Raw genomic sequence first — 26,382 nt, forward strand, 5'->3', positions numbered from 1 at the left:
AGCGAGACCGTGGGACCACGGAGTGGAGAACACGGGGAAAGTAAGCGCTGTGCACACCGACCGTCTCTTCTGCAGTTGTTCGGTTACCTGCGGCTGCCTCGCACACCAGCCCGAAGCCCAGTCCCTTAGGGCAGCTGCTCGCTCCTCCTCACCGCGCTTGGGGTGGCAGGGCTTCGTCTGCTGACCTTGCTGGGGCGCTGGGACAGCTGGGTCATTCTAGCTACTTGATCCTTCACGTTGGGCTTCCTCGGGCAGGGTGGCCTGAGGGCAGCATCCTGCGATGACCTGGTAGATGGTCCCAGGGGGCAGGGGCAGAACCCAAAGGCCTCTTGAGACCTCGGCTCTGGAACTGAACATTACTTTCTCCACTTCATTAGTCAGGGCCAGCCCCAAGTGGGAAAATAGGCTCCTTCTCCTGACGGGAGAATTGGCAAAACATGGGTGGCCATATTTAATACATCACAGCGTTTCTCATCCTGGGCACTCAGTGACATTTTGAGCGAATTAATTCTTTGTTGAGCGGGCTGGGAGGGGGCAGAGGGCTGCCCTGTGCATTATAGGATGCTTAGCAGCATCCCTGGGCTCTACCCACTGATGCCAGTAGCACACTCACACCAAAAATACTTCGACGCATTGCCAACTGCCCCTTAAGGGGGACAGAATCGCCTCCATTAGAGCCACTGACCTGCTGCACGCAGGTGTAGGTATCAGCACCTACTTTTTGAAAACAGCACTCAGACCTGCTTGGATTAATGAACACCCCCGACTGGAAGAGCTCCTTTGGCTGGAACAAGCTCACGCACCAGCTTGTGAGGGCATCTGGGGGCCCCTCTGCCGAGCGGTGTGAAGCGCATGGCCGTGCGTAGTGCTCACAAGCACCGGGAAGCGGCCAGCTTTGCCGCCTCCCCTTCTCAGTCACAGGCACTGACCCTTGTCGGGACCTACGGAGCCAGGACAAGCCAGCGATGGCCACGCCCCAAGAGAAGGGGAAAGAGGTTCAGTGTGTGGACGGAAATGGGAGAGGCGCTGGACAGTTCACTGGGACCTGAGTTACTTCCGTTTTGTTCACACACATAAAAGAAAATCTACCACCTGCAGCACTCCTAAGTCACACTGTTTTGGGAAAGTATTTGTAGAGTAGCATTCCTTATGGCTACTCTTTATTATCTCAACAGTCATTCCTTCCCAAGCAATTATTAATTTTCAGGGTTTTCTTATACTTTATTGTCCCTTTCCCCCAAATATCAGAGCTGCAGGAATCATTACAAAATAACAGGAAATCTTAATCTTTCCAAAAGCTAGGTGCGGTTCTGGTTTGAAAGTAGCATATAAGCCCCTGCTCTGACAACCCAGGTTTTCCAGCTCAACTCCCTGCTCTAACAACCCGGCTTTTCCAGCTTGTTAGGGCTGCTTGTGCTGATGCTAATCTCAGCTGAGAGGTGTTGCTGACACCATTATTTCCTGAAAGAGACTGAAGGGCCCGGCCTCTTTAAGTTCAGAAAGCATCCCATTTTGTCATCTCCGTTCTTTGATGTTGCTGGGAATCACTGAACTGTGAGAAGCTGACAGGAAATTCATATTTCACAGAAAATATATTTTTGCTCAATAAAGAAGAAACGTAACATTGGGGTAGAACTTTCTGCTTAAGGGACTGGACACATGGAGAGGCCAAGAGTGAAAACCGCCATGTAGACTCTGCTAAAATATTTGGTCCCATGGCTGAGGCTTTTCACTGCTTACCTTCTGGAGAAAGGACTCCAAACGATTATTTTTCTTTGAAAAAGAATCTGATTTGGGGGAAGTGGAGCCAGGTTGCATGCTAACAGTTACAGCATTGCCTTCGCAGGTTTGATGAATTGCTGCCAGATTTTAATTGGAATCTACACATGAAAAAGAGACTCTTGACTGTCTATAAATAACCACAACACTACGGAAATGTAGCCGCTATGGAGATAGTTACAGCAAGTAAGAACTGCCTCTGGAAAGCTGCAAAGTCTTTTCTCCCCTTTCTTTTCTCTTTGCCCCTCATCAACTCTTCTTGTTGGTTCACATCCCTGCTCCCTTGTACCCAGAATTATCTCGTAAACTAGGTTTGTAATTGTGCCCATGCAGTGTTTGCTCACCTCTGTTTTTCTTCAATCCTGGGCTCTGGTATAATTTGCCTTGGCTTCGTAAGTTCTGGTGTATATGGTTTAGAACTTCATTTTCAGTACTGTGTCGGTCTAAGTCCTTAAGTTCTATGACACTAGAGCATCCTAGAGTACTGAAATCACCAAACAGGTGTCCTTTACCTTCTCAGGGCTGTGTGCTGTATCCACATGTCATTTATCCCAACTGTAAACTCTTGAGATCAGGAGTCACATTAGATCCGGGGGTTAAGCCACATGTGTCTTATAACATTTGGAGACTCTGAATGAGAACCTGAGTGCCAATGAGAATATGACGATTGAAAATAATTTAAAATTTTAAGATATTCAGGCAGAGCTGGGGCCCCAGTCTCCAAGCCAAGCATGGACTTCAGTTTTTAGTTCCTTGCTTTGAGAATGGCTACGGAGTCTAACATTTGGCCAGGTGAGGCCACTTCATCAGAACCCGCACATTAGGGTGCTCAGGCCACTGGCCCCCAACACTGGGCCAGGATAGTGGTTGTATTAGAAGGCAATGAAGGATCTCTATGCACACCTTGTCTCTATTTTCAAGGGGTTACCAAGGCCAAGATAGCCACCCTGCCCACCGAAACTTCTGGACTACATAGCCCTCCCACCCCTACGGCATAACAAAGGTAGAGAAGGCATTTGGATGGACACCCAGACAGAGAGAGGCACACTTCCCTTGTCATCAACAACTGACAGCAGGCATTTTGCATTCTGTTTACTGGAATTAGCAGTTTCCTGGTAAAACGAAACTTCCTAGCAGTGAGCCAAGGATGAGGGAATACATCCTGTGCTTGGAGCAGTGGTTTGCCCCAAGGTGCTTTTCCAATGTGTAGTGGAGACCCTAATAAAAGGCCCAGAACACAGACCGTGAGAGCCAGAAGCCGCACCTGGATGATGGAAAACAAGAACCCAGAGAGCAACCATTTCCTTAGCCACAAATGCTTCAAAGTTCATCTATTTTTATTAGGCTGTGTTTAGACTGGAACTTTACCGCATACCATGTAAAAACATGTGTATATGCAACTCTACTTATGTAAACTGAAAAGTCTATTTAATTCCCATTGAATTGAATGAGATCAAACATTTTCTAACTTTCAATTGTCTTTGTGAGCCCTGAGTTAGAGAGTTCCTGCAGGTATTATCATAACTGTGTGACATGGACAGGGAAGATTTTGGTGCCGGGAGTAACAAAGTTGGTTAAGAACAGACTTTATTGTAGGCTGCCCAACCAGAACTTCTTTGTCTCTGAGTGTTATGGGCTGATTTGTGTTTTCCCAAAATTTGTGATTAAAGCCTTAACCACCAGTACCTCCGAATGTGACTGTATTTGGAGATTGGTCCCTTAAAGCAGTGATTAAGTTAAAGTGAGGCCATTTGAGTGGGCCCTGAACTGTGTCACATAGCTCATAGTACTTCTCCTTTCTGATTGGACCTTCACTAATTTAAATGCTTTATTAAACCAAATGAAGGAATTTTGAGTAGTGAGTGAGTGAGGAAGAGTGCCTTCTCCGGGGAACCTAGATAACTGCTATGATTATAGTGCCATTATTGAGCTGGCATTTATTGAGCACCTACTATATGCCAGGCACAGGGTCCTATTTACCTTAGGTCATTTATTCTTCACAAAAACCTTCTGAGGTAGGTACAAATATCGTCCTGTTTTGCAAGTCAGAATATGTTTGGGGCTAGCTCAGACCTGAAAATCCATGTTCTTAACAGTTACAGCGTATGTGTAAAATGCCTCCACTTGTCACACATTAAAATTATTTATTTACTTAGTAGTGTCCACCACTATATTTCAAGGTCAAGAAGCACATACTTTTAATATCTAATTGTTAAACACAAGGCCTGAAAATTAGAAGGCTTATGATAAATGTGAGCTGAATAAATGGACAAAACAAAGGAACAGTGGCTGGAGGTGTGGCTGGCATCAGTACTTCTGGTCAAGAGAAATTGGCAGTGACTCTGGCAATGGACATTGGTTCACATTTCCAGGATGTAGGCCTGGCTACATAAAATAATTCCAAAACAATACAGAGTGAGCTTATGCTATTGAGAGGAATAGTGTTGATAGAAATGAAGGTTTATTATCTAGATTAATTCACATCCTAACTGGGAGATGGGGAGAGGGGTGGCCTAAGAGGACACTCATCTTACAGAAAAAGCACATAATACCTTGAATCATGGCATTTATTTTTACTTTAAGTAGTACATACAGCTATTCAACAGTAGGGGGAGCAAGATGCAGGAAAATCTAAAATATTAGAACACCAAAAAAAGTGACGATAGGGATAAAAGCATGAGAAAGTGACTTCACACAAAGCAGTCTGGAAATGGGGTGCTGATATATTCTAAATCTGACTTCTATTTGAAATGATTTTGAAATTGCTCACTAGCACTGTAGCATCCTAACGCACAGGTCAGGGGAGATTCAGCAATGATCAATGCAGGCAGGTGTTCACTAAGAAAAAGACACGGTAGATGGTTTTTAACCAAAATTAACTGATTCGTCCTTTGACAGTGGTAAAATTCCCACCATGTTTATGCTAATTAGACCCAGGCTTGAACCCTTTCTTGTGGTCTATGGACAACCAAAATCAAAGTGAAAATTCTTTTTAAATGATAGCACTCAAATAAACTTTCCTAGGCATAATATAGTGTAATAAGATAACATTTGCAATATTTATTGCTATGTGTTTGCTTGTTTTGTGAGCAAGGCTTATATTCTGCCTTTAAATTCAAGAAGAAATTCATAGGTTAGTTCTATGAAGACTGGAGAAGATCAAGTTCACTTCAAGTGTATGACAGACAGTTCTACAGACAAATGTTGATGGTGTTACACTTTGAGGAGAGTTCTTTGAATACTCTCCATAGCAAATATTTTCTTTAAAATACCACCAACTGGCATCAGAACAAACATAAGCTCTTTCAAAATTATTCTGACCATCTCTGGGTTTTTAAATTAGAGTTGAGGGGAAAAAATAGCCTGTGTTGTCAAACTGAGCAACTTAGTTGCATAATGAATTATTCCTATTTTATTTTAATTTAATTATGCAAATTTGGTCTGGAATTAATTCCAGTGCCTGCAAAGTTGACATTTGTTTGGTTCATTTCACTTTCAGAGTTGTTGTTTTTTTCCTAGTCTCATTAAGCCCACTTGGCAAGGCCCAGAGCTCTAAAACATTCAGTTCTTCATTTATGCTCATAATATTGATAACAGTAGGCATAATGAGAATATAAACTATTTGATATGAAAACCCAAATACAGTATTAAAACTGACCATGGAAATCTTCATTTGTATGTCAGTATAAACATGAGCAAGTTTATTCCTAAGCCTGAGCAATGATAAAATTTTATGATACTGAAATGAAGTTTTGGTTTTTGATGATTTTCTTGAGGTTGCCATCTGTCACAAGGCCAGTGATCTACTTTGAAGTAAGAGTTTCCTTACTATGCTATGCTTTCTTAATACTGTGTGCTGTTTTTGCCCCAAAGCCTCAAACTAAAGCAGTAAGTTGTAAAGATGATCTTGCTTTATGTTTCAGCAGGTTCACCTGTGCACGCACACACACGAAACACACTTCTGAGGTCTCCGGTCAGTAACTTTTCAACTCGAAATCCCAGGTATCCTTCCCTTTAATACTTCTATCATCAATCCCAATTTTTATTTCAACACCCTGATTCCCAAATCTATAATTCCAGGCTAAGATATGGAAATCAATCCCAGGCACTCTCATCCCTTTCAGCACATTATGGTAAAAATGTTCCAGATTTTAAGAGGCCCCCAGCTGATCTCCACAATCTCCTCTTCTTCTGCACTTAAGATTGGATGGAGTGCCTATAAATTAAAAGGTGCAATGGCTTAATCTCAGAATTACTCATTCTGAGAGCCAACCTAGTATCTCACTGCTTTCTTCTGTGAAGTCAGGATGCTAAATGATATTGGGCAAAAAGAGAGGAGCATTAAAGCGTAGATCATTATTGCTGTTGAAGACGGTCTTCCTCACATGCATGAATGGAATCAGAGGAGAATGAGACGGGCTGTGGCACTTCTGGGACCTTGTCGTTTTCAGCGGGTAGAAAAGGCTCTGCATTCAACCAGCAGCTCCAGGGGTTATTGTTCAAAACAACCTGTTAGAATTGGAACTTAAAAATTTCTTCAATGTGGGAGCATGGCTAAATAATCATACATCTCAACCACTGTGCAAGCCCATTAATGAACATTTCTCAAGCATGTCACATTTATACAATCACTAAATAATTTTCTAAAATGATGTTGCATTAGAAATGGCCACACATCAACTTGGATTATTTTTACTCATGGCCCTAATCATGCCTGAAATAAGTTTTTTCTTTTGATATCGCTTTACTTATTTATTTTACTATAATTTGGTACTTCCACTGAAGATGATTCATATTTACGGGCTGGCCAGGTGCTCTGTTCAGTTTACTTGTGTCATATTTAATTGCCATTGACTAAATCAAAGCTGGCATTTTTTAAAGCAGTTAGAGCATCATTAAATTTCTTTTTCATTCATTTTATAACAAAAGATATCTTGGAAAGCATTCATTGCCATATCTCAACTTAGTCAGAATATACCGTAAAAATACTGTAAAAGCACGTTTTTAGTGCCTAGCATCCGTGGGATTTAAGGAAAGAGGAGGTTGCAAACATGCATTTTAATTGTGTTTTTGTTCTTTGGAAGTAAATGTTTCAAGAAGATAGCATTCAGTTTTCTCTCTATTTGAGAAGATATTTAAAGATGGGAGGCAAACAATTACTACATTATTAGTAAAGTACTCAAATTACTTTTGGTCTCCTTGAACCCTATTATAATTATTATTATTGTTATTATTATTAGAAATGCATTCATTTTCTTCTAAAGTAGTAATCCCGAGCAAGACCAATAACTCTAGAAATGTTCTCAGGCATGAGGCAGAAATGTAATTAGGAATACAAATGGAAGAAAGTATACAATCAGATGCACAAGCACTGAAGTAATACTTTGTGCTCCAAACACACTGAGATGTGTGGTTGCATATGCAGGAGGATTAGCATTTGGGTCACTAAATCAGCCTTTAGAATTTCCTTGCTCTATCAAGAATCCTATTTGCTTCCTGACATCATTTACCATGTCATAGTACCCATAGCACTTTATTTACCACTGTTCCCACATTTTAAACTGCTTACCAATAAATATATCTCTATAGAAAGATTTATTTGGTAGCTGTGGTAATAAAACTGCAGTTGATAATCTGTTGAACTTTATCTGTAATGGCAAGTCCTTCTGCAAAGTTCTCACTTTCATGGATAAAAAAAAATAAACACATTTTATAGTTTTGCCTGTATATGTGCACTAAAACAATTCAAAGAAATCAAAATATGGGGAATTCAAGGAAACAGAATACTATTATTTTTGTACTTTGGTAGAATATTTGTATTGAAAAGTAGATTTTCTTGGCCGATCTTTTAGTTTGCACCTTTGGATGTAAAAGAAGTGTATCCTGCATTTGCACAGAGCCAAACAAGTACTCCAGCTGAATCCCGTCTCAGTGAATATCCCTGGATGACTAGCTATTTAGAAATGAAAAGGCATAGTCTTTGCAGCCAGTCTAAAGAGAATACTCGTACGTTTCTCACACATATTTGCAACTAAGTAACCTTTCCTTTTGCTAGGAACATGGATGTGAGAAGAAAATAGGAATGGGATGCTTTATTAACAAAGATGCATTGTTTTTGCTCCGATATAAATGATGTTACAAATTGATGTAGAAATACATTCTGTATTTTGTAAAAATGCCTTGCATCCTGATAAAACAGCCCTCAAATTTATGCTGTTTCCAATCCTCACAGCACGGGAATCAACACATTACCCACCATGCTGGAGACACACAAACAGCACTGTTGAGTGCCGGATTTTCCACCTAGTTTTATCCCTTCATACCACATATAGAGATTAAATGCTTATTTTAAAGCAATATAAAATTCAGCAAAAATCATTCTTGCTCATAAAGCTAGCTTAGTATTTAGTCGTGTACTGGCACTTCTCAGTTAAGGAGCCCTAATTGAGATCAGTTATAAAAGGGGTATCATTAAGTGTCTAGTGGTAGAAAATATATATTTTGAATATTTTAATGCCTAAATCACTTTAATCTTAATTCCAAATATGCTTCTATTACTAATAAAAGAAGATGCATATCTATTGGTAGATAAATAGATCGATGACAGCTACTTTTGTGTGTTTTTAATAATGTTTTCAGAATGAACACCTCACTTTATCTGCAATTATGGGGATGTTAGAGAAAAGACAAATGTAAGTTGTATTATGATGATCTAGCTTATTAAATCGTGTTTGTCTCCCTGCAGTCGCTCCTGCTGGTTTTCCTGTTTGACACAACTTTCCCACCTTTTGCACCGAGCTGACATTTTCTTCATTTCTCAAGATTCAGCTGCAAGGTCCATATCATCACTCTCACAATTCTTACACTGTTGAAATTATTGGTTATGTGCCTGTGTCAACAACAATGCTACTGCAAGATCCTGCAGTCTAGAATTGTGTTTTGCTCATAGTTTAATCCTTTCCGCCCAGCACAGTGCCTACCTGACTCACAATAGGCAGTTAAAAATACATCTTGAATTGATCTACAAATAAATGATCCATTTTACCAAAAGGGCAGCAGCTTCACCTAAAGATGTTTACTCATTCAGGTGAAATTATTTTCTTTTAGTGTTCTAGCTATAAATAAATGGAGTGATAAGGCAATTATTAAAAAAAAAAGCAAAAAAAAAAAAGCAATGGCCAAAGTCCTACACTGAGACAAAGCAGGTTTTTGGCCTGTCTTGTTTCAAATGACCTAGTGCAACAGTGACTTGTGTATTTTCTTCCTTTGAAAGTATAGACAGAGCTTAAAGATACTTGAGTTTCTCAACGTAAAAGCAAGTCTTTATAACTTTGCTCATAAAGCTCTTTTACCTTATTTAAACATCAGATGGTTAGCAATTTCTAGTATCAAGTGGATTTGTGTCAATAACACTGTTATGTAAAATTTCTTAGATATTGAAAAAGATACAAATTAATGTCCAACCATGCATTTGCTGAAAGGATATTTTCTAAGGAACAAAAATTACTGCAATGTTTCATTTTATGACACTGGTCTACATACAAATCATCTGCAGACACGAGGGGCCTCATCCTCACTGTGAAACAAAAAGCTTTCCTAGCAACTCTGGACTATCTTTTGTCTCTTTTTGAGGAACTCTCTGTTTCTTCTACCTCTGGGTCTGTGCCCTGTTTTCCTCTCTGGTGACTAGCAGTCAACCTTCTTGCATTTAGTGGGACTGGTGACAGTATAGGCTCAGAAGCACAGGGAAAGCGATACAGGTTATTGAGAAAGACACATGCTTTGGGATACTCCTGGTGAATCTGTGTAAGCTTTTTGAGCCTGCTAACCACACACCATGACCAGAAAAAGCTTATCTTAGTAATGATCAGCCACACATCCTGTTTGCCACACAGGGCCATACCACAGGCGAGCATTGTTGACAAAGTAAGGATTGGGAGTCAGTTTAAAGTTGAATAAATCTAGTTTCAGATGGTAGAAACCCTAAAGTGTCCCCGGGCTTGGGGTGAAGGCTGTATTCCCAGGATGGCAGTCATTTATACTCCTACTATGGCTCAAGCCCAGAGAGACCCGACACCAGCCCAGTGCTTTTCTGACATCAGAGAGAAATAGATGGCACACACAAAGTAAGTTGCTCACCAGGTGTTTGGAGAGTGGCAGGTAGCTGTTGCCTAAAGTCGTTAATGCAAATGGACTCCCCAACTTGTCGTGACTTAATATAAAAAAAATGTAACTTTCACATAAATGTAAAGTCATTACTTTTGAAGAATGCTTAGAATGCTCTTCAGAGTTAGTCATTCAAGAAAGTAGCCTACATATTCATCTAATGATTTTTAGCCAAAAAATGTAAAAATAGATAAAATAATAGCCTGAGTCTATAAAATACAAACTTCACAAATATTAATTCCATTCTTTATTTGACTGTAAAATTATTTTTATATATTCACAAAAATACTTCTCTGATCAAAATACAAAATACATATACTTAGTTTGTTCTGATTCTGTGTTGTTGGAGGTTTATTCCTAAGTTCTCTAACTCAACTGCATCTTTGAAAAGAACCCAGAATGACTAAAGAGAAAACTAGTATAAAAAAACGTTTTGTCCAGATAATTTAAGTAAATCAACACACACTTCCTCCTAACTCTAGGTCTTCCAAGGAGCTTTTCTCTCTGCGGGATTCCTCTGACAGAAAGGGGTAGGGACCCAGGGGGCTAGCCTGGCCTTTCTGATGTGACCAGCCTCAATAAATGGAAATGGAATAATCTTGGTCAAACACAGCCAAGTCGCCCAGCCTGGGCAGTCATTCGTTGTTTCACAATATTTTGATCATGGGACCACGAGGAGCGTGTATCTAGCTCTCATTAGTTCCATATTCTGTTGGGGGCATTGGAGTGGCCTAAGTCCTCATTTTTTAAGGTCTCTTTTTTCTTCCCAATATACTTAAATTATAAAGACTTCTCAGTGCAGTACTTTTATGGTTGTCCCTAACAACTGAGCAGCAAATTTAGCCTACTAATTACTTTTCTGTATTTTGCCTTAATAATAGGAGTTAACATTTACTGAAGGCTCATTTGTGCCAGGAGTTGTTCTAAGCTAAGTATATTAGTTTATTTACTTCTCATTTAAATAACCGATTCCAAGAGCCAGATGCTATTGCTTATCTCCACTTAACAAATGGGGAAACCCAGGTACAGTGGTATCTGAGTCACATGCTGAGCCACTATGCTATGTTGCCTTACACTTTAGATTTTTAAACCTAACATTATTCTGTCAATAAAAAGGAAGGCATATGTAATGCTTCAGTTTAGCAATTGATTCTGTTTTCAATAAAACTCAAAAGCTTTTTATAACACTTTCTATGTGCCAAGCCTGTTGTAAGTACTCTACACAGGCATTAATTCATTGAATCTTTGCTCCAATCCTATGAGGTAGGTACCATTATTATTCCCATTGTATGGGAAAGGAAATTAAAACACAGAGAGGTTGAGTAGCCTGCCCAAGGTCACCCTGCTAGTATGATAGAAAAATTTTTTGGCGGTGGTGGAAGAATAATGCATATGCCAATTATTGCAATTACTTTAACATTCTAGTCCTGCCTTTGCTGTTTGCCTTTAAACAAATTATTCCATCTTTCTAATTTTTAGCCACCTCATTTACAAATAATGGGTGGCAGAGGGAAGAGTCCATGATCTCTAAAATCCCTTCCACTGTTTCCTATTGATTTGGTACAACAGACCCTGCAAGAAGTCACATAGAAAAATATCTTGTTAATGCCAGTCTGAAGGCTTAACCACAGTGTTTAAACTGGCTGTATGTTCTAACACTTTCTGCGTATTTCCAAGAATGGTTTCAGAAGGATCTAGCAGTAAGCTAAAAACGTAGGAAATATTTTGTTGATCTCCAGAAGTGCCAATTTCAGCTCGGCATCTGCCAACAGGTCCAGATGTTCAATACTGTCATTGCTGGCTCCACCATTCACCAGCTGTGTAACCTGGGCGAGTGCTCCATCTTTCTGACCTGAGCATCTTTGTCTGTACAACGGGGAAAATAATCATCTTACCTCAGGAGAGTTGCTGTGAGGAGGAACTGAAACCCTACGTGTAAAGCATGTACAACAGACCTTGGCCCACGGTAAGTAGTGAGTAACAGTTTAACATTATTATTGCAGACGACCTTTCCCCTAAGAAGGGGAAAATTGTGAATTCCAGCTATTGCCATAGTTGTAGAGGATTCCATCTGAGATCTGATGAAAGCCCAGTCTCCCAAGATTTGGAAACTTGGGTTCATCCTTTTTATCTTCAGGAGAAAAAAACCACCCACTTAGATTGCTCAGGGGTTAAGATAGATGTGACTTGGTACTAAACTATATTAGTTTAGCGAAGTTAGTTTCAGAGGGCCTGTGTCCACAAAATCAATATGAGCAAGAAGTTTTTATTTAACCTGATTAAATTAGCTAGCAGTCAATATCGTTAAGTCTAATCGATTGGTTGGACCGGATTTTCTAAAGTTTGTAAGGGACAGATTTAATGTCTCCTCCTCTTTAGTTAAAGAGGTAGTGGTTTTATTATTTGCTAAATGTCTTGCAGTATATTTTTTGAGGACTGGAAACAGCATTTTAAAGCACTGGAACTTGTTTTTAACATTTAAACAACTCATCAATACAGTATGTTAATTACCCAGTAATTTACACAACTCATCATATAGTATATAACTTACCCAGTACACAAGGTAATAGAGAAGAAAGCCCAAGGAAACTTGAAATTTTTTTGTAAGTGTGATAAAACAATTGAGACTTGAAATGTAACACCACCTGGAGGTCTGATTACACTTGCCTGTCAATTTTACTAGTGGAAACTCACTTTTGCTATATAGAAGAGCCAGATAAATTAATCCACAGCTTTCAAGTGAGTTATTAGCTTAATGATTCAATCTGGGAATAAAGTCGGTCCTTTAAAATTGATTACAGAATGTTACAATAAATAGTTTATTAAGTATATTCACTTTGCAAAGTTGTGTGTACAAATATATGATTATACCAGAGACAAAACAAACACCCTGAATTTAGGTAAAGCTTTCAGAGCTGAAGGCAATCATAGACATTAGACCACCCACCAGAGACCCAGAAGGGTTAAGTGATTTGACTAAGGTTATGCAGAATAAGTGGAGAATCCAGATTTTAGCAGAGGCTTTCTTGAGCCTAAGTTGAGGGAGGTCCCACTCTTCTACTGCGTGCATTTAGACAACATATTATGCTAATAATTACAATAACCACCATTTATTAAGCACATACTCTGAGCCAAGTACTCTGCTGGGCTCTGTACTTATACCTCATTGTCCCCCACCTCACAGCTCTATGAGGTATGTCTAGTTGCTTCCATTTTATAGACCAAATGACTGGGACTCAACATTGTGAATTGTTCAAGGCTATGCAGCTAGCAAATGCTGAAAGCTGGGGTTCAGTCTCACTCTTGCATCTCCACTCTTTCCACTGGACCCACTGCTTCACCCATGGGGACCAACATGGCCACATCTTTGGCTAGATTTTCTTTTAGAATCACCATTTTAACCTCTTGCAATGATAGCCTTGGCTGTGTGCAAGTGCAGAACTTGTATCCAAGTGGCTGAAAAAAGAAATAATACCATTCCCAGTATTAGCTCACATTCAAAGGAGGAGAGTGTCAGAATGGTATATTATTTGCCTACTGTTCTTGAAAATTAACTCCCTGACTTTTAATAAAATCAAGTGTAAAAAGGCCTACCAAATTATTAAAACATTATCTTAGCCTATGTAGACCATGGGTTCACAATTATGAACTTAAGTAAGAAATCAAATAGTGAAGTCCAAGAGGATTAAATGGGATATTAGGCCTGGTGCTCTGTAAATTAATACTTTGAGGTAAAGTAGAAGTATTATTAAAAATTACTATTTATTGAATGCTTCATTCTATTTGAAAGAGAAACTCTTAAATGGTTGATACTATCTATGTTTAAAAGTTAAAAATATACTGGAAATTGTTTGAGGATGATGGCGCTGAGCACTTTGGGGACAATCACTACAATCATAGTAGCAGTGTCTTAGCAAAATGTCTTCTATTTATTAGCCAAACTGTTAAATGTTTCATGTGTGTTAGAAGCATTAGTTCCAAGGCAAAATGAGGCAATATTATATTTAAACTTGTTTGGAAACTTTTTTTATTAAAAAAGAATTTTAATATTAATGCTATTTTCAATACAGGTGTGATAATACTCAAGAAAGTATCGTGTACTACTTGATATAGTGAATTTAGGAATGTAACAGTCCACCTAGATGCGGGGCCCCCTCCCTCTCCATTAGCAACCCTAGTAGCAAAATGTAAATATCCTTTTAAAAAATAGAGGCCTTTGGGCAGTTGGATGAGCAGAGTGGGGTGGGGCAAGGAAAGTGCTCTTTCCCGACATACTCATGCTTTTGGCCTTGTCTTCGTTTAGTACTATCAGTTCCCAGAGAACTGAACCAAACCCTTCTGTGATCTGCGAAAGCATAGGAGGGAAAAAAAGCTTGTCATTCACAAGCAGCTATGGACAAAACCAGCAGCAGAGTAAAGGGTTAGGGAAATCAGGGATTAAAAAAAGAAAAGTTAAAGTGCACAGTTACTGTCAAAAATATATTATTTTGGTCCTAAGAAAATTAAGAGCATTTTATCTAATGAACTAGATTGCTGACCTTTTAACACATTTGGTTTTCATGGAACATACAATCACCATCGGACATAAAAGACTAGTTCGCTTTTATAAAAAAAAAAAAAAATTGCTTGGAGTTATCTACAGGAATCTTGTGAACACAATTCAAGGATAACATTCTGCAGCTCTTTGGGTATTGGATGATTTCCTCGGGTAAGTCCACAAGGAAAGAGGGACCTGATCCAGTCGCGGATTCAAGCGGGCCTATTTCCTGCCCTCTGCCCTCGCTCCCGCCTTCCCTAAGTGCCAGCACCGTCCAGGTCTGGGTCCTCAGGCCCCGCCGCGTGGCACCCGGCGATCAGCAAGAGCTTCTCCGTGTTCGTAAACGGCCTCCGCGCCGGCGGCGGGGGCTGGGCGGCGGGGGGCCCCCGGCCGGGGTCTGGCGGGGGGCTCCGCGGAGGGCTGCGCTCCTCCTCGCCCTGGAGGGCGGTGGCCTCACAGTCCTGGCTCGTACCGGCTGCCGCGTCCACACCGGACTCCAGGGAGGCGCCGGCCCCCCGCAGCGGGGTGTAGCCCTTGTTGCTGCGGGGTAGGTCCTCAGGCTGCGAGCTGGGCGAGCCCCGCCTGTCGGGGGGCGAGTCCTCCCGTCGTCGCAGGGGGGGCGAAGGGGTCGCAGCTCTGGCCGGAAGGTTCGAGGCCGCGTCCTCGCTTCGCGGGGAGGGCGGGGGCTCCGGGGACGGCGGCGCCCGGTAGTCCAGGAGCCCGCTGGTGCTGCGGCGCCGCAGGCCCCCGCACTGGCCGGTCCTGGGCAGCCGACCGCCCTGCCCCCCGGGATCGTCCAGCGGCCCGGGAGCCCCGCGCGCGCCGCCCGGCTCGCGGAGGTCGGCCAAGCTCCGGTCAAGTTCACCCCGCGGCGTCTCGCGGGAGCCGCGCTCCCCAGGCGGTCTCTGCCAGCCGCAGCTCGCGCCCTCGGAGTCCCCGTCCCCGTCGCGGTCCCCTGGCAAGGGCAGCATTGCAAAGGCGCTCGACGAGGAGCCCACGAGGGAGCTGGCGGTGCTCTGGCGCCCCCAGCTCTCGGGTGGGCTGCAGGGAGCCGGGGTGCTGCTGCTGCTGGCGGCCGCGGTGGCGGTGGTGGCAGCGGCCACGGCAGCCCGGCGACGGCCCGCCACGCACGAGCGCTCGCGGTAGATGCTGTACACGGCCTCCGCCAGGCTCGGGGGCTCCCGCGGGCAGCGGGAGGACGAGGCCAGGTCCGGCGGGGACAGGGCGCCCCTGGTCCTGCCGCCGCCCCCGCCCGGCGCTGCGGGGTGGGGCCACGAGCCCCTGGCCAGCAGCGCCGCTGCCCCGAAGGCGTCCCCAGCGGCGCCGCAGGCCCCGGGCTTCAGCTCCAGGCCCCGCGACTGCACGTAGCTGAGGAAGCCGTTGAGCGGCGCGGCCCCAGGGGGCGCCGAGGCGGCGGCCGCCAGGTCCTTGGCTCGGAGGCTGTGCACGTCGATGACTGTGGAGTAGAGGTCCCGCAAGTTGATGATCTTGGTCTTCTTGTCTCGGTTCTCGTGCAGCACCGCGTTGGCGCAGATGAAGAGGAAGATGCCGATACCCATGATGAGGGGCCCGAAGACCTTGAGCTTGTCGGAGTTCAGGTAGCCAGAGAAGACGCGGAAGAAGAAGCCCGCGGACGGGGCGGCGGACGCAGCCGGGGCGGCGGGGCGCGCGGGGGGCGTGCTCCCGGGCGCGCCCACGGCGCTGGAGTTGACTCCCCCCGCAGTCCCCAGGTGGCCCTTGGACCGGTTTTTGCTGCCACTGCTGCTGCTGTTGGCCGTGGTGGGGACGCGGTGGCCGCTGCTCGAGGGCGGCAGCTGCTTAGCCCCCTCCCTGTTGGCCCCGCTGGCCTTGGGCCAGTAGCCCACCACCGCCATGGCTATGCCCACCAGCAGCACCAGGATCCCGCAGAGGGCGATGAGCCCAGAGATGGAGCACAGCTTCAGCTTGCCTTTCACCACCACCACGTCGTTCTTGCGCCTCTTCTTGACTTTCCGCTTGCGCTTGGGAACCTGGCTGGGGGGGCGGAGGGGATCCTGCTTTCGGGCGGAAATCCTCAGTAGGCCGCCGGTGGCGATCATGGCGAGCCGGTGGGGTGCGGGGCTAGCCCTTAGCGCGGAGCTCGTGCAGGGGCGCGCCGGCTGCCCACTAGCAGCTCCGCCACCTCCTCCTGCTGCAAAGCAGAGGAAGACAGTCAGAGGGTACCGGCTTGGCCGCAGTAACATGCCACGTGCTGCAGTGGTCCCTCTCCACCCATCCCTTCACGAGTGTGCCCGCACCCCAGGGTCTTTACCCACTAACCGGAGTGCAGCGTAGAGAGACCAGGGGACGCGGTAGAAGGACTGGGGGGGGGGGGGAGCGTTGTTGCAATAATTGATAGGTGATAAAACACGTTGAGAGACGCGGCCTTCCCTCCCCCAAGCCTCCATTCACACACACTCCATAGGTAATATTCCACTTGTTCATTTCCAACCCTCCTGGCTGGCAGCCAACAGAGTTCTGACCATTAGTAGAAACTAAATGTGGGGACTCAAAGTAGTAGTTGGGGACTTTCCAGGCAAAAGTCATTCCCGCTGTCCCACTGGAATCAGAAGATTCCCATGGGAGCTGCCACAGGAGTTGCAACTCTCAGCCTATGCCAAGAATTTGTCAAGGTTCCTCCAAAGTCACTAAAACAGCCACAAAAGTTACTATGTTACAAAGACAAAGGAATTCATTTTACGGGATGAAAATAGAAGGTCATACCTATGCTGGCAGGCAGACAGCTTATTTACCTCAGGTAATTAATAGAGAGTCCATTTCAGGGAGAACACCAGAGATGTGCCAATGCTCGGACAATAAATATCTGCCCAAAGTCATCTTTCCACTATTACTGTTCCTACAGCTGAAGGCAAACAGATCCCTCTCACAGGCTCTTCATCATCTCTTCTCTGCAACATCTGGACAGCTTCTTGGGGTGGAATATTTAGTTTTAGGTAACGGGTTATGTAACTGAGCTCTTCTTCCGGGCTCCTCTCCTCCCTCAGAGGAAGCCCCTTAGAGGTGTGATATGCTAGATCTCTTCAGGGAATCTGAGAGGCCCCTAGAATCTCCAAGGGAAAGATCTCCTCCTCCTGTGGGAAAATTACAGCCTTAAAACGAAATTCACTAGTCTGCCATAACAGCTTCCTGACCCCTCGTTAATGTGCCAATACTTTTCAGAAACCCCAAATTCCAATGAGCAGGCAATCAACTGGGTATAGCGTGATAATGGTGATTTGTAAAATGACATTTCCCCAAGTGAGAACTATTTTATTCATCTTTTTCTCATGGGGTGATTTTTGGGAAGGGAGGGTGACAACCATCAGTAGGCTATGATAGGAAGTTTAGCTGTTTATAATAAAGTCGAGGCTAGATAAATGCAGATGCGTCTTTGTGGATCTCTGTCAGTTTCTAAAGATTTCAATCCTTCTGGATCCCCAGAGTTAAGCATTTTTTGTTCCAGTGGTTGTGCTCCCTCCTCTAACAGAGATGATAAAATTAAGGGCATTGCGTGAATTCGAGAGGCTTAGGGATCACTCACGAGCCTTTTGGCATTTTATCCTGTATAAAATAATATCCTTTATAAAGTAATTCATATTTTAGAATAAATTACCCTTTGAAAATGTGGGATGACTTAGGTAGAATTCTGCTTTAATTGGTGCACGGATGGACAGCTTTGGCCCTCGATGCCCTCCCTCCTTTATATCAATATAGGCAGGACCTTTTCTCCATGGGAGGAAAAGCAAATGGTAATCAGCTCTTTACCATGTCAGTATCTCCTTGGAATTTAGTTGGTTTTCAGTAAGGAGAAATACCCGGTAGGTTAGAGAGGGGTCAGTAGAGAGGATACATCTATGACCCTTTATAATTTTGTTTTAAGAAATTGCACCAGTAGGTACAGATTGTTAAAAAAAACAACAACACAAAAAACAGAGTATCTTACTGTCCATCTGACCGCCCCCCCCCCCAATAAGCATGTTTATTATGTAATTGCAACACAGAGACTGCTGTTTTAAGTGATCCCTAGACTCTAGCATCTTATCTGGAGATCTGTGGCTATTTTAAGGATTTAGGAGCCAGACATTTTAGAAACAAACCCGGACTCAGTTGGTAGGTGGCTCTCCCAGATGAGAGAACTGCTAACATTTTGTGGGGCATTGGTCAGGTTTGCCAGGTTGCTGGGTGTCCTGGGGAGGAAGGCCCCCATGATGTCTCTCTCCTCAGAAATCAGCGTTGGCTCTGGGTAGAGTGTAAGGAAGACTGGAATGAATTTCAAACATCATTTACAGAAGATCTTTAAAATTAGTTTAGTAGCTAGTAATTAACTCCCTCCTTTATCATTCCTCATCTCTGTTGGAGGCTGAACTCCTCTCTAATGTACCATCATCGGACATGAAATACCGACCACGGTCAGATGTCCTAGAAGACCCACCTTTCAGGCTTTTTTTTTTTTTTTCCATACATAATTAAGGAAAACAAACTTAGCAGTGGAGGCTGGCTACCCTCGCGATTTACTGCCGGGTGCCGGTCTTTGCATGGTTAAGGAATGGAGGGTGGGGAATGTCTAAAAATACAACTGCTTCCAAGAGACACATTCAAGTTCTCGGCTCATGATGGATTGAGCCCCACTCTGCCTGAGCCTCAGAGCCCACAGGCTGGGAGCGCCCTGCCCGGCCCCACTCTCAACCCAGCTCCTCGACCCGCTCCCTCGCCGGCTGGGCCGCGAGCCCCCTGCCCTTCCCGTTCGTCGGCTTATTTATGTTGGAATCGCATGAGCGCAGCAGCTGGGAGTCCGCCTCTGGAAAGAAGACAGGCAGGAAGAAGTGAGGGCCATCCTAAACTCGCTTTTTCCGGGCAGCGCATCCCGTATGGCCCGCCTAGGAAAACGGGATGCGTCCGGGGCCGGGGCTCGGGACCTGAGCGGTGGGAAGGGGCGGCGCGGGGGCTGAGGACAGACAGAACTGCTCAAAATGGCAGCACCACAAGCAAACAATATCGCTCACTTACCCGGGAAGGCTGGCGCGGTTCGGGGCCGGCGATCCGGCGCTCGGGCGACACAAAGGAACCATGGAGAAACTTTTTCAGCCCGAGCCGGCCGCAGAGCGCGGGGACGGCGCCGAGGGGCCCAGCGTCCGCGCGCCGCTCAGCAGCCCCGCGGGGGCGAGCGCCCGCCCGAGGTTCGCAGCCCCCTCCGGCGCCGAGGCGGGAGCCATTTCCAAGAGTTTCCAAGAAGTGTCAGGTCCTCCGCATCCCGCATCCCGCCCGCCCGCAGCCCTCGGCGCCGCCGCTCCCGCCCCGCGCGCGCCCTCCCGCCGCGCCCCCGGCCGCCCCGGCGCCGCTTTTGTGTGCGGCTGCCGCGCGCCGGGCTCGCCGGGCGGAGTTGAGCCCCAGGCAGCTCGCGCGGCTCGGGGCGGCCGGACTGGCAGCTGTTGCTAAGAGACCAGAGCCATGACACAGGGAAATTGCTGCAGGTTGGCAGTCGGTACCCAGCCCGGCTCTGCTCATCAGGGGCGCCCCCGCCCCCCGCCCCGCCCCGCCTCCTCCCGGGCGCCCCCCTTCCTCCGCCTCCCTGCACACTCCCCCCCGCACACTTCCTCTCCAGCCCGCCGCGCGTCCCTTCGGAAGAGCTGCTTCCCCGCGGACCAGGAGGCGCGAGGGCAGACAGAGGAGGGGTCGGCGCTGGGCGCGAGGGCCCGGGGTCCGAGGGCGCGCGCGGGGAGGACCCGGCACGGGGCGCCTCGGGCTCGGCCTTCCCCGCCCCTGTGGCGCCCGGGGACCGCCGCCGGTCTTCACTGGGAGCTTTGTTCTTTTTCTTCCAACTACCTGTCTGAGCAGCGGACCGGAGAGGGCCCCAAGAAAGCGCCGCCGCTCCCGGGGGTCTCCCCGTCCGCACCCGGGGGACGCCCTTGGGTGGGAGAGGGGGCCGTTCCCCCGTCTCCGCCCCTCCTTCTCTCCTGTCGCTTCTGCCCTCGGAGACGGCTGAGCCGGTGCTGTCTCCCCCCCTCCCGTTTGGGAGTTTGCAGCGTGGCCGCGCGGCGAACACAGTAAGTTGTCCCCGGGAGCGGAGCCTCCCCGCCGAGCTGCGCGCAGCGCGGGGCGCGGGGCGGCCTCTCCGCTGTCCCCGCGCTTCCGAGGAGCCGGGCTTTGCGACCGCCCCCCGGGACCTGGGCCTCTCCCCGGCGCGGGCAGCTGGGGCCCCTCGGAGGTTGGAGTCTGTTGCGGGCGCGTCCTCGGCAGCCCCTCCTGCTCCTAAGCCCGCGGTGAGAGGCCAGCAGGGAAAGGGAAACCTGGATTGTGCGGGAATCAGGATTAGACTCGGAGAGGGGTGTGGGGGGAGGGAGGATGTCCAGGCGCCCTACGTCATTTTGAGAGAGGGAGAGAGAGATCCTTTCCCGGCTCATCCCTGGCCCCTCAGCTGTAAAGTAAAAATGACAGGGAAAAGAGAATTTCAAAGTGGAATTTCCCCATGGAGTTACTGAGAAAGTAAGAAAGATTTCAATCATCCATTGAAACGAGGCAGCCAGGATTCAGGAAGAAAGCGACGGAAGAGCAGATGAAGCGAGTGCTGCCTGAACTTTGGGGTCCAGACAGAAATATTTTGGTGTATGTATGTGGGAGGCTGTCTGTTGTATATTCTGAGTTTTGCTGTCTAAGGGGCCACAGAACCCACTCAGGAGGAGGGCTCTGGTGCCCACAGTTCCAGTTACAAGGTAGCTTCCTGCCTGTACACAGCATTCACCTGCGCTTAAGGCCAAAGCCACACTTTTCCAAAAGAAGGGTACAGACACAAACATTTACAGGTTGAAAGAGATGAATGTGGACGATGATATATGAGGTGGGGGTGGAGGTGGTGGGGAGACAGGGAGGAGTGGAGGAGAAATGTGTCCCAAAAAGGACCCCCACACCTGCCTGTTTGAAAGGTGGTCTCTGCCAGCCTTTCCAAGCCAATGATTAATCTGGACAAGCATCGGGGTGTTCAGGACCCACCTCCTCCACCTGTCTATTGCTACTCAGATGCAGAAAGCTAGAAAACAAGCCACAGTAATGGGAAGTTTTAAATCCCACAATGGATTGTTTCCTTTTAGAGAAATCACTGCAAAGGAGAAACAACTGGGTCTTACTGTCATTTTTAAAGGTTTTTTTTTGGCTCAGAACTTCCAGGCTTCCAGGGATTAATGAATCCCTATAATCATTCGGTGTTTTGTACAAAGATGGGATCTGAGAGCTCATCTCATCACAAAGCTGGCTGTCAGGGGCTGTGGGTGGCAACTTCTATCCTTTGCGGGCCTCTGTTTGTTGCGCTGTATAAACTGGAATAATATTGCAGGACTTCGTTGGGATTTTAGGTAGATTAAGCCATTGATGGTTTAAAATTTCTGCATAAATTATAGCCATTATTTGCACATCTAAAACTCATTGGAGGGATTTGGAGAAGAAAAGAATTCTTTTCGAGACAAACAAGCTTTGGGACAGAGCTATTTTTTTCTTTTGTTGATGACTACAGTAAGATTTATGGTTTATTAATCAAAGGCTTCCTTCCAAGCTGAGCTCTTTGGAACTTTGAGCTGCTCTATTTAACCCGAGTGTTAGCACCTTCAGTAATTTTCTTTGTTTTCAGCTCAGGACATCAGAGAAAATCAGATAGATCACGTCTGTTTCCAGTGGAGCCCTTTCTGCCCTCTGTAATAACATAGTGTCAACATACATTCCCAGGGGTTTCCAAGTTGTACACAGTTCTTTTTAAAGGAACAATGATACTCTTGGCCCTCCTGGAGTTATTTTCCTTCTAGTGTCACTGGCTCTTCAGTTTGGATGGTTTCTGAGATTATGGGACACCCATTTTCATCTTGCTGAGGACCAAAGGGCTAAGGCTACCCAATCATCACAATTCACTAGTGTCTCAGGAACTCGGAGCCCGGCACAGCATTCCGAACGCGTCGCCGGAGAGTAATGAAGGCCTTGGGAAAAAGAACAGGGAAAAGATTAGCTGGTTTAGTTGGATTAAACTCTGACCTGAAACCTTGCACTTGCTCTTTCTTAAAAACAATCCTTACGTAATTTATCAGTTTCATAATCCATGCACAGCTCATTCACTTCCCCTGGTCACTTCATCACCGTGCCTGGCTCTCCTGCCCGTGCTCTCGGCTGCCCAGGAGACGGTGGGCCCTGTTGGTCTCCAAGAGCGCGTCGTGGGAAAGGGACTGCTTATGCCCACAGCTCCGCCCTCCCCGCATGCCCCGCTCTCAGAGAGTCCAGGCTGCAGAAACACAGGTGGTTTCGTACAGTGGGTTCTAGAACCAGTTTGTATCCTCCAAGTAATTTAAGTAAGCAAATGATTTAAACTCACCTGCCTTAGTTTCCCCATCTGTGATGGAATAATGACACTAATACCTACCTCAGAGCATTGTTGGAGGAGTGAGTTTAGTTCGTGTAATGTAGTTCCTTAAATGTAGCTGTCACCCTTATTCGTCCTAACATCTTCTGCCAGCTTGTTACCCTCACTGTCCCGTTCTGGACATACTCACTGGGATCTCTGTGGGACCGCATCTGCGCTTAGCCTCTCTGAAATGAGGTGACAGGAACCCCTGCTGTGATTGAACTGCACCTGTCCACATGGCATATGCTACTTCGCTCATTTTGCAATTAGCCAAGCCCTGTCATTTCCGCTTGCTGGAGAAGCCAGATTTCAACCTCGTGCCACTCTCAGTCAACTCAGAAGTTTGCAAAGACACAATGGAGAGGACATTCTTCAGACTGGAAGTTTGAGGATTTCGTAGAAAGGACTCTCAAGCCTTTTTATGGCACCTTTACAACAGAAGGAGGAAACCGTTACCCCAAGATTGAAAACAGGACACAAAATATCTCACTCCTCTTTCCTTGTTCCTTCTTTGTACCCCTACCCATAAAAAAGCAACATGACAAAGAAAAGCACGGCAAAAGAAAACAAAAAAATCTAAGCACCAGATGCAGCAAATAAAATATTGGGACATACACTGAAAAACGATTTGTTGTTTACTTGAAATTCAGATTTCAATGGGCATCCTGTCTCTCCTCTGTATCCCACCAAAATGTACCGTGGTAGTCTCACGATTCTTCACAGCCGATACAAAGGATAAAAGAGCTTGATAAAACAGAAAATAGGAAACCCAACAGTGGGCCGAGGCCTCATTAGATTTCTTTTTGGAACAGAATAGGCAGGAGAAGAAAGCATCAAGCAGAGCCTGGATGGAGCAATAGAACCTCGAAGTCCGAGGATGGTACTTACACAGCTGAGCCTCGCTGGCCTTGGGGTTTCTCAGTTAAAGGTCACATGTTGGTGTTTCCAGCCCTTCCCCATGGAACACTGCCATGCCCAGGGGAGGGCGCTTGCTGTGCCTCCACTCCCTGGGGTCCCACAAATGAAAACCTCTAGAGGCAGAACTCACCATCATTTTCAAGAACTTCAGTTTGGAAATTAACGGTAGATTCATGCTAGTGTCGTGGTCATGATCAAGCCTATTTCTTGTGTTTCTCAAAGGTGTCAGGGTTCAAGCCCAAATGCATCTACCACAGAGGAAAGGAAATGGTGAAAAGTCTAAAGAGCCTTCTTTAGAACACACCAGAGAGGGGCTTCGCCCTCCATTCCAGATAAATGGCATGTGGCAACGACAGGCTTCACCTCTGCCTTCTTAATATTACCAATCACTAAGCTCTCCATTAGAGACCTACCAGGGGTTGTTTTCTCTAATAAGCAGGTTTGTTTTTGTATATTCAGTTTTCCCATATAAACTTCCTTTTTCTACCATTTTCCACGTACAGCATCAAAGCTAGATTTTTGCGCCTTATAAAGTAGCTGAGGTCTGAGATGAGAAACTAGAGTTCATTGGCAGGCCTGAAAGCAGACCAAGGTGAGCTTGGATGGGGCTTTGCAGAGAGGGCTCCATCAGTGGAAGAGCCAAGAAGAGACCCACAGTCAAACTTGATCTGTGTTTCCAAAACATATCTTAAATGTCCACACTTAGGACACTCCTATTATTTCTTACAATCTACAGCACAGTGGACAGAGGACTTGTCCTACTGAGAACTAATAGAAACTCATATGTCTGATCTCCTTTCAAAATTAACTGTGATGTGAGCTGCTGTGAGTACCCAGCAGGAAAGAAACACACAGAAAAGGAACTAGTTTTCAAAAGTAAAGAAACAAAAGATTCCACGATCAGTGCTTGGATGACAGGTTTCTGATTCATCTGGTAAGCATTTTATTAAGCACTTCTTGTATGCCCGTCTCTGGTTCTTGCATTTATTCACTCGACGAATGTTTACTGAGCACCTACTGTGTTATAGTTACCATTCTAGGCACTGGACACAGAGTGGCAAACAGTAAACAAAGTTCTTCTCTCTCAAGGGGACAGAAAATAAGCAAGTAAATGAATAAACAAAGAGGTTTCAGAACTTGATAAGTGATATGAAGAAATTAAAAGAGGGTTCTGTGACTGCTCAGAGTGGGCAGGAAACGGGAATAGTTGATATTGGGTACTCAAGGAAGGTCTCACCGAGGAGTGCCATGTGCACTGAGAACTAAAGGCTGGAAAGGGGCTGGCCATTTGAAAGTATTCCTGGGGACAGAAAAGAATTAAGGGACATGGCTTTATTAGCTTATCATTTAGTTAGATTTATTAAAATCTAACTAAATTAGTGACCAGTGCAAGGCAGACAGGTAAATCTCTCCATGCTAGAGGACTTCAGAATAAAATGACCAATGGAGAGAAAACACTACAGTTGACCCTTGAAGAAATAGCGGTTTAGGAGCACTGACCACCCCTGAGTCAAAATTCTCCTATAACTTAAGTCAGCCCTCCACATACACGGATCCCCAGCTGCCAGTTGGTTCACCCTTGAACAGCTCAGCTTTGAACTGCGAGGGTCAATTGACCTGAGCTGGTTAATTGAAAAAAAATTTGAGTATAAGTGGATCCGCACAATTCAAATCTGCGTTGTTTGATGGTCAGCGGTTATGGAGTACCTCATGGGTGTGATCCCAGCCTTGACCCGGAACAGATTTGGATAAGTGAGGTGAAGGCATGGAATTGGGCATGTGAGCAGAAACGATGTGGGCATAACCCCTCTGATGAGCGTAAGAGGCCCAGGGAGTAGCAGGCCAAGAGTGCCATTCTCAGAGATGTTAAGATGCTGAGAATGGGAAGGGGCCTTGTGTGGTCTGAGGACCAGCAGCATCAGCGGGGAGCCTGTCAGTTATGCAGAATCTTAGGCCCCACCCCAAACCTGCTGGATCAGAATCTGCATTTTAACAAGATGGCCAGATGATTTGTGAGCAGGTTAACTTTTGAGAACCTCACTCCAGTCCAGTTCTCTCCTTTTGGGGTGGAGGGAACAGTTTACCTGATTCTCATCTTTTGTGCATACACGCATGAGAGAGAAAGAGAGACATTTGCTTCTAACCCTTTGTTTCAAATGGTGAACCCAGAGCTATATAACATCTGCAGCCAAGTGCGTATTTCTTACCTAGGGCAATAGCATGGGCTTTAGTTCAAATAGAAGAGGAAAGTTAAAACTTTGTTGCTTTTTGCAGGTTTATGCATCTGTCTAGAAAATGAGTTTTGGTGGATTTGAGGTATGAATTCAGTTTTCTAAAAGATCAAATGGATGCTACTCTTAGGTTGCTCTTTGGATTCAGATCATTTATACTTAAGTAACTTGGCTTCTTCTAGCCATGTGATGCTGAGCAAGTTATTTGTCTGCATGTGGTTGTCTTGTTTATAAAGATAATTTATTACTCCTCTCTGTCAAGGTAGTTGTGAGGAAGAAATGAGATCATCATCAGTGGCAGCTGATGGAGTAGTTGTGGGGAAGAGGCACTCTGGTACCCCATCAACTCCACCACT

General features: G+C 45.6%; 1 protein-coding gene across 3 annotated transcripts; it reads right to left on the reverse strand.

Annotated features, from left to right (window-relative positions):
* Nucleotides 1–10,187: 10,187 nt before the first annotated feature.
* Nucleotides 10,188–19,990, reverse strand: TMEM200C (transmembrane protein 200C). Of its 3 annotated transcripts, XM_081149568.1 has the most exons (3): nt 19,508–19,990; nt 18,598–18,739; nt 10,188–16,652 (listed from the first exon to the last, which is right to left on the reverse strand). In XM_081149568.1, exons 2-3 carry the CDS (start codon nt 18,656–18,658, stop codon nt 14,740–14,742), a joined length of 1,974 nt encoding a protein of 657 aa, XP_081005694.1. In that variant the 5' UTR covers nt 18,659–18,739; nt 19,508–19,990; the 3' UTR covers nt 10,188–14,739. The 3 variants fall into 3 exon arrangements, with proteins under 3 accessions (XP_081005694.1, XP_081005695.1, XP_081005696.1); XM_081149569.1 differs by lacking the exon at nt 18,598–18,739; XM_081149570.1 differs by lacking the exons at nt 18,598–18,739; nt 19,508–19,990 and adding an exon at nt 17,254–17,402.
* Nucleotides 19,991–26,382: the final 6,392 nt, after the last annotated feature.

This window comes from Miniopterus schreibersii (assembly GCF_964146895.1).
Source record: "Miniopterus schreibersii genome assembly, chromosome: 10".
NCBI lineage: Eukaryota > Metazoa > Chordata > Mammalia > Chiroptera > Miniopteridae > Miniopterus > Miniopterus schreibersii.

Bases quoted from the DNA above. Each gene is read 5' to 3' on its own strand.
- TMEM200C (XM_081149568.1), bottom strand. From the start codon at position 18,658: ATGCCCCACAAAATGTTAGCAGTTCTCTCATCTGGGAGAGCCACCTAC. The intron at 16,653-18,597 runs GTTTGTTTCTAA...TCTGCTTTGCAG, and splicing joins CACCTACCAACTGAGTCCGG to CAGGAGGAGGTGGCGGAGCT.